Source organism: Acomys minous (assembly GCF_964271855.1).
Source record: "Acomys minous genome assembly, chromosome: 14".
NCBI lineage: Eukaryota > Metazoa > Chordata > Mammalia > Rodentia > Muridae > Acomys > Acomys minous.
In genome coordinates this window covers 65437353-65450558 of record NC_140496.1, presented here as the reverse complement: position 1 = coordinate 65450558, position 13206 = coordinate 65437353, and the positions used below count along the sequence as shown (strand labels likewise).

General features: G+C 50.4%; 1 protein-coding gene across 4 annotated transcripts; it reads right to left on the bottom strand.

The window, feature by feature from the left end:
• Positions 1-1817: 1817 nt before the first annotated feature.
• Positions 1818-5857, bottom strand: PSRC1 (proline and serine rich coiled-coil 1). Of its 4 annotated transcripts, none has more exons than XM_084756581.1 (8): positions 5655-5840; positions 5315-5364; positions 5173-5230; positions 4223-4661; positions 3566-3683; positions 3241-3480; positions 2599-2692; positions 2284-2407 (listed from the first exon to the last, which is right to left on the bottom strand). In XM_084756581.1, exons 2-8 carry the CDS (start codon positions 5331-5333, stop codon positions 2404-2406), a joined length of 972 nt encoding a protein of 323 aa, XP_084612707.1. In that variant the 5' UTR covers positions 5334-5364; positions 5655-5840; the 3' UTR covers positions 2284-2403. The 4 variants fall into 4 exon arrangements, with proteins under 4 accessions (XP_084612708.1, XP_084612707.1, XP_084612705.1 ...); XM_084756579.1 differs by having other exon boundaries at positions 5705-5838; XM_084756580.1 differs by having other exon boundaries at positions 5550-5689.
• Between the last annotated feature and the right edge of the window lie 7349 nt (positions 5858-13206).

Genomic DNA, 13206 nt, shown 5'->3' with positions numbered 1-13206 from the left:
CCACAGTTTTGTTTGTGAGGAGTCCACCCAACAAAACAGGACTTACCACGGGCTGGGGAGGGGGGGTGGGGGTTAGGGTTGAAATTATCCACAAAACCTGGAACGAGATGAAGCGGCCTAATTTGTCTGAGCCTTAGATCATCTGCCTACAAAATGAGGGCAGCAGTAACAGCATCCGCCTAATTGAGCTCTTAGGAGGATTAAATAACTTAACACATTCAAAGTGCTTAAAACCATTCACAGTGCATAGCAAGAAGACAAAAAAAAAAAAAAGAAAGAAAAAAAAAAACCACTGGCCTTCCCTGTCGCTTGTGGAGTGGAAGGGGTCGTGGTCGGAGAGAAAATCAGAAATCCAGCCCAAAGGGTAGGAGGCAAGCAGGTAGCTGAGCGGGAAGGGCGGCTGTGGCTGGTAGGCACTACCAAATGGATGCCACTTCAGAGGGGAACATGCTTTGCCGGCTCCAGCCACCAGGTGGCAGCAGCACAAGGGGGTCTGGCTTTACTTCTTCACCACCCTCAGGGGTTTGAGTCAAAAAAAAAAAACAAAACCCAAACCTAAACCAAACCAAATCAACAACAACAAAACAAAACCCTGCCACCCACTGCCGACGCCTAGGCGTGTGTTGTTAGGCTTGTTGCTACTGCAGATGCTAGTCAGAGCAGGAGGTTGCCCCAACTCCTGTTCCCCGAGTTCTGTGCAGTGACCTATGCACTCAGATGGAGGCCCAGACTTGGAAAACCGGAAAGCAAAGCCTGGAAGACCCCCAGGAAATCGAGGGGACTCAGTTACTTAACTGGTTGGTAAGTTAGCCCCTCTCTATGGCCCACCCCGTAGAAGGCCCCCAAAGTTTCACTAGCACAGATCCCTGGCCCAGGCTGTTTGAAAGAAGATGAGACAGGCCTCCTGCCCAATTTCTCCAGAACAAAACACGCGGCAGCTGTGTATATTCCCCCTCCTGCGTATCAGCTCTTAGAATTTCAGTGGCTGTAGAAGCTGGTGTTCCCCATTTAGGGAAAGGAGAGTGTAGAGACAGTTCCTGCTGTGTGTATAGGCCTCGTGTGCGTGTGCGTACAGATGTGTTATAGGGGAGGAGTACCCGAAGGCCTAAGGCGGCCACTTAAGGGCTTACAGGCATGGGTGGAGAGTTGCCGGCAGCCCCCCCCTTCCTTCCTTCAGTTGCCTTTAGGGAAGTGTCTCCTTCATAAGGAGCCGATTTAGTTCTGAGAGCAGGAGTCCAAGGCTATAAAACCAGGGAGATCCTAAGCTGGACTTCTTAGGCCCTTAGCGTGTTTTCTACAAGCACCCAACCACCATGTGCTCATTGTAAGGTAGCTCAGTGGTACGAGGGCGCAGCAGGCATTTCCAAATGCTGATGATGCCAGCCCTCAAATCCAGCAGGGGAGCAGGGAGGGGAGGACGGGCAACTCTAAGAATGATACTAGTGAGTCCTGGCATCTTTTGGCTGAGGCAACAAGGGAAGCTGAAAACCACCTAAGAGTCTCTTTGTCCCCTAAGGGGCTCCACTGTCTTGTCACAGGTAATAGGCAAGTTTAAGTTATGACGGATGATGGACTTAGTTCCTAGCACAACAGCCTCAACACTGGATGAAACTACAGTTAACGCTGATCTGGACAATCTAACTAAATTGCAGAAAGGAGGCCCCATCCCTGTGGAATGGCATCAAGGGACTAGTCACAGCAGGATGAGCTGGAGGGTCACACTCCCTGCCTCAGGGCCATCCCAGCTCTCCTTAGAATTACCTAGATGTTTACTTCAATTTTGTTAAAAATCTACTTTCAGATATACAGGAAAAAAATTTTTTTTAAATTTCATTTTATTTTAGTAAAAAAAGAAAAAAAGATGCAGACTGATGAGTAAGTTTCTCATCGACTGGCCAGGGCGAAGGGTCACAGAATTCACAGGAAACAAGCTCTTCACAGCTGGTGGCCACCTGGCCTCTCTCCAAACAGGCCGGGAATCCGGAATCCGGTGGAGGAAACAATTCAAGAAGACCCATCCTAGAGAGCAGGGAGGCTGGTTCCACAGGCGCTCAAGTGTAAACGGCCAGTGAACCACAGTCTGGGCAGAAAGTCAAGCTCTAGGGCTGACCATAAGATGGAAAGAGACAGACAAGTCACTCGGCCTGCATTCCTCATTTTGTCTGAGAATCTATCCACTGGCAGGTGACCTCTGCTGCTTCTTCCAGGCAGGATGGGGCTAGGATTTGAGTCTCTTCAATCTCAGCCCATTCCATCCTCTGTAGTCTCTACTCCAGAGATTAGCCCTGGAGGCAACTTTTCCTCACGAATCTGCTGGAGCCAGGGACAGCTGGCAGAGCAGAGTCCAGCCTTTGATGGCTAAGATGGTAGTGGTTCGAGCTTGGATATCTTGTTGTCCTGATCTTACCTGAAGAGACAGAAGGAGATTGCTTTAGGACGACCATCCCTCTCAAGCCCATCTGGTACCCAGCCAAGTTCACACCCCTCAGGATGGAAAGAGCCCATCTCCCCTCTCTTCCCGACTCCACACTGAACTCAAGGATGCTGTGCACAGCAGCTTAGAAGCCTAGGTGATGAAGGCAGAGGGACCAGTCTTACCTAGTAGGTCCAGAGACTGCAGCTTTCCTGAGGGGCTGCGCCCTGCCCCGAGCAGCACTGGCGGTTGGAAGATTTGTTCGCTGGGAAACAGGAGCTTGATGGGGATTAAACAAGAGATGAGTTAGCGCAGAGCTCTGCTGACTTTATCAAAAGGAAAGACTGGATGAAGGTATGTGCCTCCTGAGGTAAAACCATGAGATACATGGAAAGCAAGACATTTCTTCCTTGGCCCACTTTTCCCACCTGAAAGTATGTTACAGCTGTTAAGATTAAGCTGGGCCCCGGCAGACATCCTTCTACCTAATGTTTTCTGTTTTGGTTTGGTTTTTTGCTTTTTTGTTTTTTTGTTTGTTTGTTTTGAGACAGGGTCTCTCTATATAGCCATGGTTGTGCTGGAACCCTAGACCAGACTGGCCTTGAACTCACAGAAATCTGTTTGCTTCTGCCTTCCAAGTGCTAGGATTAAAGGCTTTCCCCGGCACACCCAGCTCTAATTTTTTTTTTCTTTTTCTTTTGAGACATGGTTTTATATAGCTAAGGCTGGCCTTGAACTCCTGATTCTCCAGAGCCTACCTTGCAAGTGTTGAGACTACAGACACGTGCCACCATGCCTGGCCTGACAATATGTCCACTCTTTCTTACCTCTGTGCCCTCCAGCACTTGGAAGCCCTTTCCGAGCTGAGAGAGAATCTGGAGATAGCACGCTTTTGCTGGGTGGTACCCGCTGGCTAGTTAGTGGCAATCGGGCAGCGGGCCTGGGGATGGCTGAGGGGGCGGGGAGTCGACTGGAAGATTTAGCTGCTCTCGGTACCCGGGATGAACACTGCGAGTGGCTGGCTGAGGGCTGTGGAGCGAGGACTGGTCTCACAGGGGTGGGTGGGCCTGTGGAGAGGAGTACTCACGGTGAGTCCCACTGCCTCTCTTCCCCATACCAGCTTGACCCACATCTCTGCCGCCCGGATCTCACTTGCTGTTGTCCGCGCACTGGGCACACCGGCTTTCCGTCGGGCTGGAAGAGTTGATTGTGCGAGAGGAGAGGGCCCTGGGCTTTTGGATGGGGCGAACAGATTGCGAGTGGGTGATTCCTGAAATAGAGCAAGGAACAAAGAAAGCCTAGAATAGGGACAGTATGTGTTCTGCTGCCTTATGGCATTAAGGAAAAGAAGTAGGAGGTAGGACGTGTCTAGAGCCAGCGAGGAAGACATCAGCTGCCAACAAAATCTGAGAGGGGTGCTTCCTTCCTCTCTCTCTCTCTCTCTCTCTCTCTTTTTTTTTTTTTTTTGGTTTGTTTTTTTTTTCCCAGACAGGGTTTCTCTATGTAGCCTTGGCTGTCCTGGAACTCGATCTGTAGACCAGGCTGGCCTCGAACTCACAGAGATCCACATGCCTCTGTCTCCTGAGTGCTGGGATTCCAGGCGTGTGCCACCGGGCCCGTCTCAACCAAATTTACTTAATCTTAACAATCCCAGAGGTAGAATAACTTTCTCCCCCTGACCAGTGAGGGAAACGCTGTATGTCTTCTGTGTCCCCCGCACCTGTAAAGGTACACACATGCAATTCAACCCCCCCCAGCCCCCCAACCCCCCCCAGCCCCCCAACCCCCCCCCCCCCCCGCCATACTCACCTTCTTAATGCTGGAGGGCTTCTTCCCAGCTGCCACCCGAACAGCCCTGGCTGACCCCTTTTTATCACCGCTCCGGAGTCCAGTCAGGCTGCTTGGGGATGGGGTGCTCCAAGAGTTCACAGTGGGCAGCAGATCTCGGACAGGGCTGTCCTTCAGGACGAAGGTCTCCCGCCGAGGGCTGGGCTTCCCTCTGGGGCTGGGCCTCCCAGGGCCCGCACCTGCACTGTCCCGATCTTGCAGGGCACACTCCTCTAGCTGAGCTGCCAGGCGGTTGGCTTCATCGAGGATCTCCTCTAATTTCTCTGGGCTGAGCGGGCCCAAGCTGAACCTCACACCCTGGAGGGCGGGAGCTGCTGCGTTCGGGTTACTCCGGTGGGAAAGGCCCCGTCGAAGTGGTTTCTCTGGACTCACCAACACGGTTAGGTCTTCCTCCTCGTGACTGAGGAAACAAATAATGGCACCATGCCATGCAACAGATGGCAGAAGGCATTCCTGTAGTGGAGTCGGGGGATAATCCCAAACCCCGACTCCATTTCAGCCATGAGAATTGATATCTCTGGTTCTGTGAGGCCCAGTTAGCCCTTAGCATCTCCTGCTTTCTATTCAACTCCACTCCCCATTTTCTGACACAAGGTCTCAACTCTGTGGACCAGAAGATCTCAAATTTCCGCCCTGCCCCCAACTCTCTCGTCTATCCTGGGAGGAAGGGGTCTGCAAAGGCATGCCTCAACATGTCCAATTACAGTTTCCCTTTATTACATTTAGCCCTGAATTTCACTCCAGCTTCTCCATTCTCCTCACCAGCATCTGAAGATGCATCCTAGAGGCCCTCGGAGTGCACCATATGCTGCTAAATTACCAACCCTGGTTCTAGAAGCCAATAAGTTAGCACTAAAGGGCTACAGTTAAAGATCGGAGGCCAATAATAAGTAGGATAAAGGGGCTGGTACCTGTCAGACGGGGATAGCCCTCCAAAGTCCAAGGTCTCATCCACAATGAACTTGACATCTGAAGGCACGGGAAGAATAAATGGCAGCTATCAGTCCCCAGCAGGCTCTTGGGGCCTCATTCCTCCCTTTACGATTTCCTTACCTTCTTTCAAATCCTCCATGCCCAGCCAGGAGAAGCCAGTCGGCTTAGACCTGAAAGACAACACCGCTACCTCAGGTAGTTATCACCCTGCATTAGGGCTTCATCTAGACTCGGGGTGCATTATTTCGGGTGGGGAGGCGTGGTGGTGGTAAAGGCAAGAGCCCCGGAACAGCACGGGCTCCTGAAACTAGTCCGTTGTTTTAGGGAAAGGCGCGGATAGCGCGTGCTCCCACACCTGATGAGCCCAGGCCTCTCCTCGGTTAGGCAGTCTCCCTCCTTGCTACTATCTGGGATTTTTCTCCCACAACCCCCACGCCACTTTTCCACATTCCCGCCACACCTCTAGCGCACATTCCCGCCCCCGTTTCCACTTTCCCCACGCCGACTCACTGTCCAAGCAGGATGCTTTTCTTCTACAACCTCCCAGTTCCCGGGAATACGCTCCCGAGGGGCGGGGCTTCGTTCGAATTTCCTAGGCTCCACCCACTCTTGCTACAAGCGCAGGGCGATTGGTGGGCGCGTGGGGGCGGGGCTAAGGCGGAGCCGTCTGGAAGTTAGCAAAGACTGTTGTCCCTTGAACTAAAGCGCAGTTCCCAAAAAGACTTCCTCGCGGGCTTCCGCGGGGCGGCGGGTGGAGTCTGGAGTGCCTGATCGTGTGTCTGACAGCGCCTCCTTCTGACCGCGATCCCGAACCTGTGAGGAGAACCGGCCAATCATTGTGGGCTTGGAGCCCCGCCTCTTCCTCTCGCCCCACCTCCTGGATTCCAGCCTCTGTGGCTGGGTTTAATGGCTGGGTTCCTTGCTAGTTTGCTGAGAACACCAAATAGACTTTTTCCAGCTCCCGAGGGCCAGGAATTCTTCACTTAGCAAAAGGCCACTTCTTTGAAATATCTGATATTTTTTTCCTCCCTACTTCAACCCAAAAACGATGACTATGAACAGCTATTTAGGAACTTAAATTAATAATGAAGAAGTTGTACTTCCAGGCACACAGTAAGACTTTGCTAAGAAAGTACTTAATAAGTGTCAAATTCATTAATAATAATAATAATAATAATAATAATAATAATAATAATAATAATAATACAGGATTTCAAGGCAGTGTTCCTTAATGCAGAAGGATTAACCTATCACTAGAGATCTTGTTCGTATGAAGATTCTATTCCTTTGCCAGGATGCTGGAAATGTGTGAACTTTAATGGTGGGCCTGTGACTAGTTCAGCAAATAGCAGAGGCGCAGGTCTGACTGATCCTTAGGCCACAGACACTGTGGATATACCACCACCTTCTACCCTAGGTCTGCTTCCCGCGGAGGGAAGCCTCTGCTGTTGTATATGTTGTCGCCTGGCTACGATCTGACCTCTCTCCTCCATTAATAAGCCTATGCACGGCGCATGCGTGCGCGCATGCCCACCATCTGTTTCTTTTCCCCTTTATGTTTTGTTTGTTGTTTTCTGAGACAGACTCTAAATTCACCATATAGCCAAGGATGACCTTGAACTCCTGTTCTCTTACCTCTACCTCCCAAGTGTTGGGATTAAAGGCCTGTGGCACCCTAGGACCACCCATCTGAGCCAGACTGCAACCATCTTCAGGTGTTCTCTCTTGTGCAGGCTTTGGAAAGACCATCACAGCTGGGCGGATGGACTTGCTTACCTTTCCTCACAGAAGGAAGAGGTGGGCCGGGATGCCATGGGATCTTCACCTGATAGTGCGGCTGTCCCTCTCAACCGGCTATATGCAATTCTGTCCTAATTGCACGGGGTTGGTGGGGGCTAGGGGTAGGGGGCTGTGGGCTATAAGTGGGCAGAGGCGAGGGGAGGGGTTTTTCCTGGCAGCCGTGGGGAAGCCATCAGCTCTGCTGGATTCAGACCCCCCCCCCCCCCCAGCGTGAGTGGCTGCTTTCTGGTCGTCTGTGCCTCTGACGGTCACTCACTGCTCTGTAAATAAGCTTGTTAAGTTCACTGTTTCGCCTGGATACATTTCGGTGGACTCCTACTGTTGTTTGCCGTTGGGACCTTAAGAGAAGGGGTGCACATTGTTTATATATTCCCCAGGTTAGAAATTTTAGCAACAGCTACCAAACCTGGCTAGCTCCTACGACCTCAAACGGGTGTTCCATAGGACATTAGACTTGCTGATTGTTTTCTCAACCTCCCCCAAGGCTGGTGCGGAAGCCGTAACGTTTTAGTTGGGTCAGGCACTGATGTAAGATGTACGGGTGGGTAGCAGCTCGTGGAAGCTTAATTCTCACAGACTTGGCTTCAAAGTGAACATGGATCTCTTTGGATTCTTCTCAGTCAATCCACGTCCGTTTCACTCTCAAAAAAAAAAATGTGGCGTAATACCCCACCCACACCCACCCCCCACACGTCAGAAATATTTTCTCTTTTAAGCCCATGTTTCCAAGCCAGACTCTCTGGGTGACATAGGTGACTGAAACGGGGGAAGGTCTGCAGCTGAACCGCAGCTCTGACTCTTTCCAGACCATGACTTGGGGCCTTGGGAACATAATTTTCTCATTGTAACATGAAGGTTAAAAGAGAAGTCACTTTGGTTCTTGATGCATAGAAGGCTATTCTGCACAGGTGCTCTCACTGTCTCTGTGTCTGTGTCTGTCTGTCTCTTACCCTCCCTCCCTCCCATTTCCTGCCCCCCCCTGCCCCCACACCCCCCCCCCCCCGCCACTCCTGCTCTTGCTCAGTCTAGCTTTTCACTAAAGTTCTTGGAACCCGGGCCACCACGGGGTCAGAAGGCAGCTTCAGGCACCAGCAGTGTCCCATGAACTTATAAGAGCCCTTGTCCTTCTGTTGGCACTCTCCAGGCTTGACTCTCACTACTGTTTATCTGCGGTGCAATCTTAGATCGACATACTTCTCTAGGGCCTCACAGGAAGATGCTCTCTGCGGCAGCAGGGCTTTAATGCTGAGGGAACCAAGGAAGCTGCTGAAATCCAATGCTCTACCACTGAGCTACAACTTTTTGTCATGTACCACAGAAGCCTCGGTTATCGGTTATGTAATGGCTTAGGAGCTGGGTAGTGCATGCCTGCCATCCCTGCAAAGTCTCTCTCTCTCTCTCTCTCTCTCTCTCTCTCTCTCTCTCTCTCTCTCTCGTTGTTTTGTTGTTCTTGTTATTTTGTTTTTCAAGACAGGGTTTCTCTGTGTAGCCTTGGATATCCTGGACTCACTTTGAAGACCAGGCTGGCCTCGAACTCACAGAGATGCACCTGCCTCTGCCTACTGAGTGCTGAGGTTAAAGGCATGCGCCGCCACCACCTGGCTTGATTTGAGAATCTTTAAAATTTCTTTTTCATCTTTATTTTATGTGTGTGTGTAAATGCTTGCATGTATGTGTGTACATCACATGTATGTGCCTGTTCCTGCAGAGGCTAGAAGAGGACAGTTAGCCATCTGGAACTCCAGGTGGTTGTGAGCCATCACGTGGGTGTTGGGAACGGAACACAGGCTCACTGCAAGGGCAGCAGGTGCTCTTGACTACTGAGCTGTCCCTCCTCCAGGCCTGAGTTTGTGGCTCTTGATGAGCTGACTACGACGGACATGCAGGAGTGGGAGGGACCTATCATCCTCGTCTACAGAGTCCGTCACTGAGAGTCCTCAATATATGATTTCTTATAAGTATGCAAACAAATAGAAGCAAGAGAAACAACACCCCAGAGCTCAGGTCTTGGGGCGTCACCTTTAATTATACGTAGGACTGTGTTGTGCTATTGCTGCTTTGTAATGGGTGTGGATCCTGTCACACCAGCTTATACAGCAAAGCCAGTGGGGGAAGACAGCAAGTCCTCTTCATCTTTTTCCAGCACCTCATGCTGTGTAGAGTTGAATTCAGTCCTCTGTGAACAGGCCTGGGGTGTGGGGCGTGTGGCTGACTTTGTAGAGTGCTTGCCTTGCTTGCATGAAGCCCTGAATTCAATCTCCAGAATCCCATAAACTGGGCGTGGTGGCACAGGCCTATTATCCCAGCCCTCAGGAAGTGGAGGCAGAGCATCAGAAATTCCAGGGCATCATTGGTTTACATACGGAGTTCAAGGGCAGGCTGGAATATACAAAACCCTGTCTCAAAAAGAAGCCAGGAGTGGTGGTGTACACCTTTAATCTCAGCACTCTGGGAGGCAGAGGCAAGAGTTCGAGGCCAGCCTGGTTGTCCAGGACAACCTTGTCTGGATGGGGTTGGGGGGAGCCAGTGCAGGGAGCAGGGAAGAAGAACACATTTCTCTGAGAGAGAATGTGCTGGATGAAACAGAACAGAAGCAAAGGTTGCATCTTAGGGTTCTGGAACCATCTAGACTGGCTGCAACCTTAATAAGTTTTCTCCTTGTAGAAAGGCTCAGAAAGGGGCTGGAGAGATGGCTCAGAGGCTAAGAGCACTGGCTGCTCTTCCAGAGGTCCTGAGTTCAATTCTCAGCAACCACATGGTGGCTCACAACCATCTGTACTGGGATCTGATGCCCTCTTTTGGCATGCAGGTGTAAGTGCAGATAGAGCACTCATATACATAAAATAAGTAAATAAATCTTAAAAAAAAGAAAGAAAGAAAGAAAAGAAAAGAAGGGCTAGAGAGATTGCTGTGGGAAGCCGCGCTCACATTCGCCATTACAAGATGGCGCTGACATCCTGTGTCCCATGCTGACAAACAACTAATCTGCGCATGTGCGAAGCGATTTTCCACTCGTGCTCTGCCTCTCCCGTGGCATCATCTCGCCCGATGAGCAACAGCCAATCAGGGACTGACACGTCCTAAGCGGAGGACAGTTTCCTATATAAGGGAGGGGTTTCTGCTGTTTGCTCTCTCTGTTTCCGTTTTTTCGTGTTGTAAGCTTATGCTCTTCCTCTCAAGAGGCATTAAAGCTTTACTGCAGAAGGATCCTGTTTGTGTGTGCAGCGTCGTTCTTGCTGACGAGACGGTAACGCTAGCCACATATGGTGCTGAAACCCGGGAAGACCACACCATCGTCAGCACCTTCGGAGAGCCCCTGACTACAGGGAGGATTCAGAACTGCAGGGTTGGTAAGTTCGAAGAGGTATGCATATTTCTGAAATTCTTGGGCTGATTCTAGCTGTAATGTTTACTGCCGTAATTGTCAAGAGGGCAGTAGATGAAGGACAGGTCGCCCTAGAAGTTCAGGATAGCATGTCAGAAACCGAACATAGTGAGAGGTTGGGTGCGGGCGGGAAGAAGAATGCCCGTAAAAAGAAAAAAGCTCAGGACCCTCCTGTAAAAGGAGTGCAACCCCCCTCAGGACCTAGTTTACCGCCGAGAAAAATATCGCAAAGGTTTTATCCTTTAAAGGATTTTGAGGCATTGAATATTGATAGCTCTACGAGCTTTAATACCTCTGACAATGAGACTCCTGATTCGGAGGAAGAAGCTGAATTAGAGGAAGAGGCAGTCAGGTATGAGGAAGAGAGATACCACCCAGACGAACGAGAGGGTAATAAAAAACCCTCCCTCAATTCATCTCGCAGGGTGGCACCCACTGCTCCTCCACCCTATGAACTGCAGTCTGGATTTTCCTTCTGGCCGGAAAAGATTCGTAAAAAATTACATAATTTTTTTCCTGTGTTTGAAACAGAGATCGGGGGTCGAGTCCATGCGCCAGTGGAGTTCAATCTAATAAAGGACTTGGCTGAATCTGTTCGCAAATATGGGGTTAATGCAAATTTCACCCTGGTAATGTTAGAAAGAATTGGCACTTCTGATTGGCAGATGGTGGCCAAGGCCGCACTTCCAGATATGGGCCAATATATGGAATGGAGAGCCCTGTGGTTCGAGGCCGCTCAAACACAGGCTCGGGCCAATGCCCTTGCACTTACCCCTGAACAGAGGGATTGAACCTTTGATTTGCTAACAGGTCAAGGTCAATTTACTGCAAATCAGGTAAATTACCATTGGGGAGCTTATGCTCGGATTTCACAAACTACAATTAGACAAGTTTTTCAGTCCGCGGTAGAGCGGGGGAGGGTTCTCAGGTTGTTGAAACAAGTTTTTCAGTCCGCGGTAAAGCGGGCGACGTTCGGAGACCCTTTAAAAGTGGGAAACTCTTCGTCATGTCTGATCAGGGCGGCTCAGAAAGGGCTGCTGAAAACTAAAGACTTGAGAGACTCATGCTAAAAATGGAGTCGCTCTCGCAGAAACAGCACGAGGAGGGTAGGAGGCGGAAGAGGCCGCGCCCAAACGAGATAATCCGCCATCTTGGCATGCCTCGGAACTGGCACCGCCGCCTTATGCGGACACTTCACCTTTATCAGCACCACAGGGGAACTATCATTCTCTGTGCCCAGAGGTTTGGAAGCAGGCTCGTGCCACCTTCCCAGTGTTTGAGGATGCCAACACTAATGGCCATGATTAATGGAGGAGCATTTGGTAATGCTACTCTCAGCTGGAATACATCTGACCTTTTTGAAACTTCTAACAGGTGATTCGGCTCAGATGCGAATGGAAATGTCAGGGTTATGCATTACATCTGTGCCATATAACAATTTTACACGTGCTACTAATTTGTCTAAGAGTCTTTCAGCTTATCTCCAGGGGAACTGGTCCGCAGAGTTTGAAGAGATCTGCGCACTGCCGCCATTGTTACATGCGTGGATGTATCCACCGCTGAAGGCCTTGCCTCCTGGATTCAACAAGCTATGCATCATCTTAAGGAGTGGGCAGGTATCGGGGCTTTAGCTATGGCCCTTCTGATTATCAGCTTCCTCTGCCTTGTGTTCCTTCGGCGCTTGGTCATATCCCGAAACAGAGACCGTGCCCTAATTGCACAAGCCTTCTATGCTATTGAGGCTGGACAGTTCCCTCAGGCTTGGCTGGCGGCCTTTAAGTCCTGATCCTCGTCACGTTCGGGGTGCAAGGCAAAGCACTGCACAGGAGGTACATTGTTTGCAGTTAATGGCTTCCTGGAGAGCATGTCTGATTGCATGTGGGCTGACACCCAAAATCCCACCTCCAGAAAAAGGTGTCGGTCGGGTCCAGAGCTAGGCTAGGGCCAAGCCCCTAGCTGAGTTCTGTTGTACATCAGTGGCCAAACTTCAGGGCGGGTTCCACACATGATCAAGGTGAATAACCTGGGTTATGGGTGGTCATACATCAGTGCCCTCTGGAGATCAGACCTCTATTCTCACCCGTTTTGTCCTGCTCTTACAAAATAAAACGGGGGGGGACTGTGGAGAACTGCGATGTGCCGTGCCTTAACAAGGCGCAGGTTTCCGCCATCCCGATGGCGAGCGCTCTCTAAGATAAACAAGTCCTTATGTGGCAAAAGGCTGTGCAAGGGTAACTGGTGATCTGATGACGCGCAGTCCTGCTCTGACGCGGACCTATGAGGAGGTGACACCTGGCATGAGCTGATTGGCCCTTGAGTTGTACTTAAGCTTGGCCCTTCCCTTCTTCGGGGCCATTCCCACTGAGCTTAATCCTGAGTAAAGATCTCGAGAAGTCTGGTTGTTGGCTTCTTATTTCCGCTGGACGGTCCGGCACCGACAAGTGGTTTTAACTGGCCCAACTGGGCTGTGAACAAAAATTCCCTGGACTATGTGTTACCTGGGTTCAATATAAAAATTTCACTAAAGCAGCTAATCTGTCAAAGAGTCTCTTTCAGTTTATTTTACAGAATTGGACAGCGGAGTTTGAACAGACCTTAAGAGAATTGCGGACTGCTATCATTCAAGTCAATTCCACACGGCTGGATCTGTCACTTACTGAGGGATTCTCGTCGTGGATATCCTCAGCCTTCTCCTTCTTTAAAGAATGGGTTGGGGTTGGATTGTTTTGAGCTGTAATCTGCTGTGGATTAGACCCTATGGTTGGTCTGTAAACTCAGGGCTCAAACAAAAAGAGACAAGGTGGTTATCACCCAAGCACTTGCTGCT

Excerpts from the sequence above, each read along its gene's own strand:
- PSRC1 (XM_084756581.1), bottom strand. Across the intron at positions 3,684-4,222 it reads AGCCCTCCAGCATTAAGAAG|GAATCACCCACTCGCAATCT; the intron begins GTGAGTATGGCG and ends GCTCTATTTCAG. Across the intron at positions 3,481-3,565 it reads CAGTGCGCGGACAACAGCAA|GCCCACCCACCCCTGTGAGA; the intron begins GTGAGATCCGGG and ends TCCTCTCCACAG.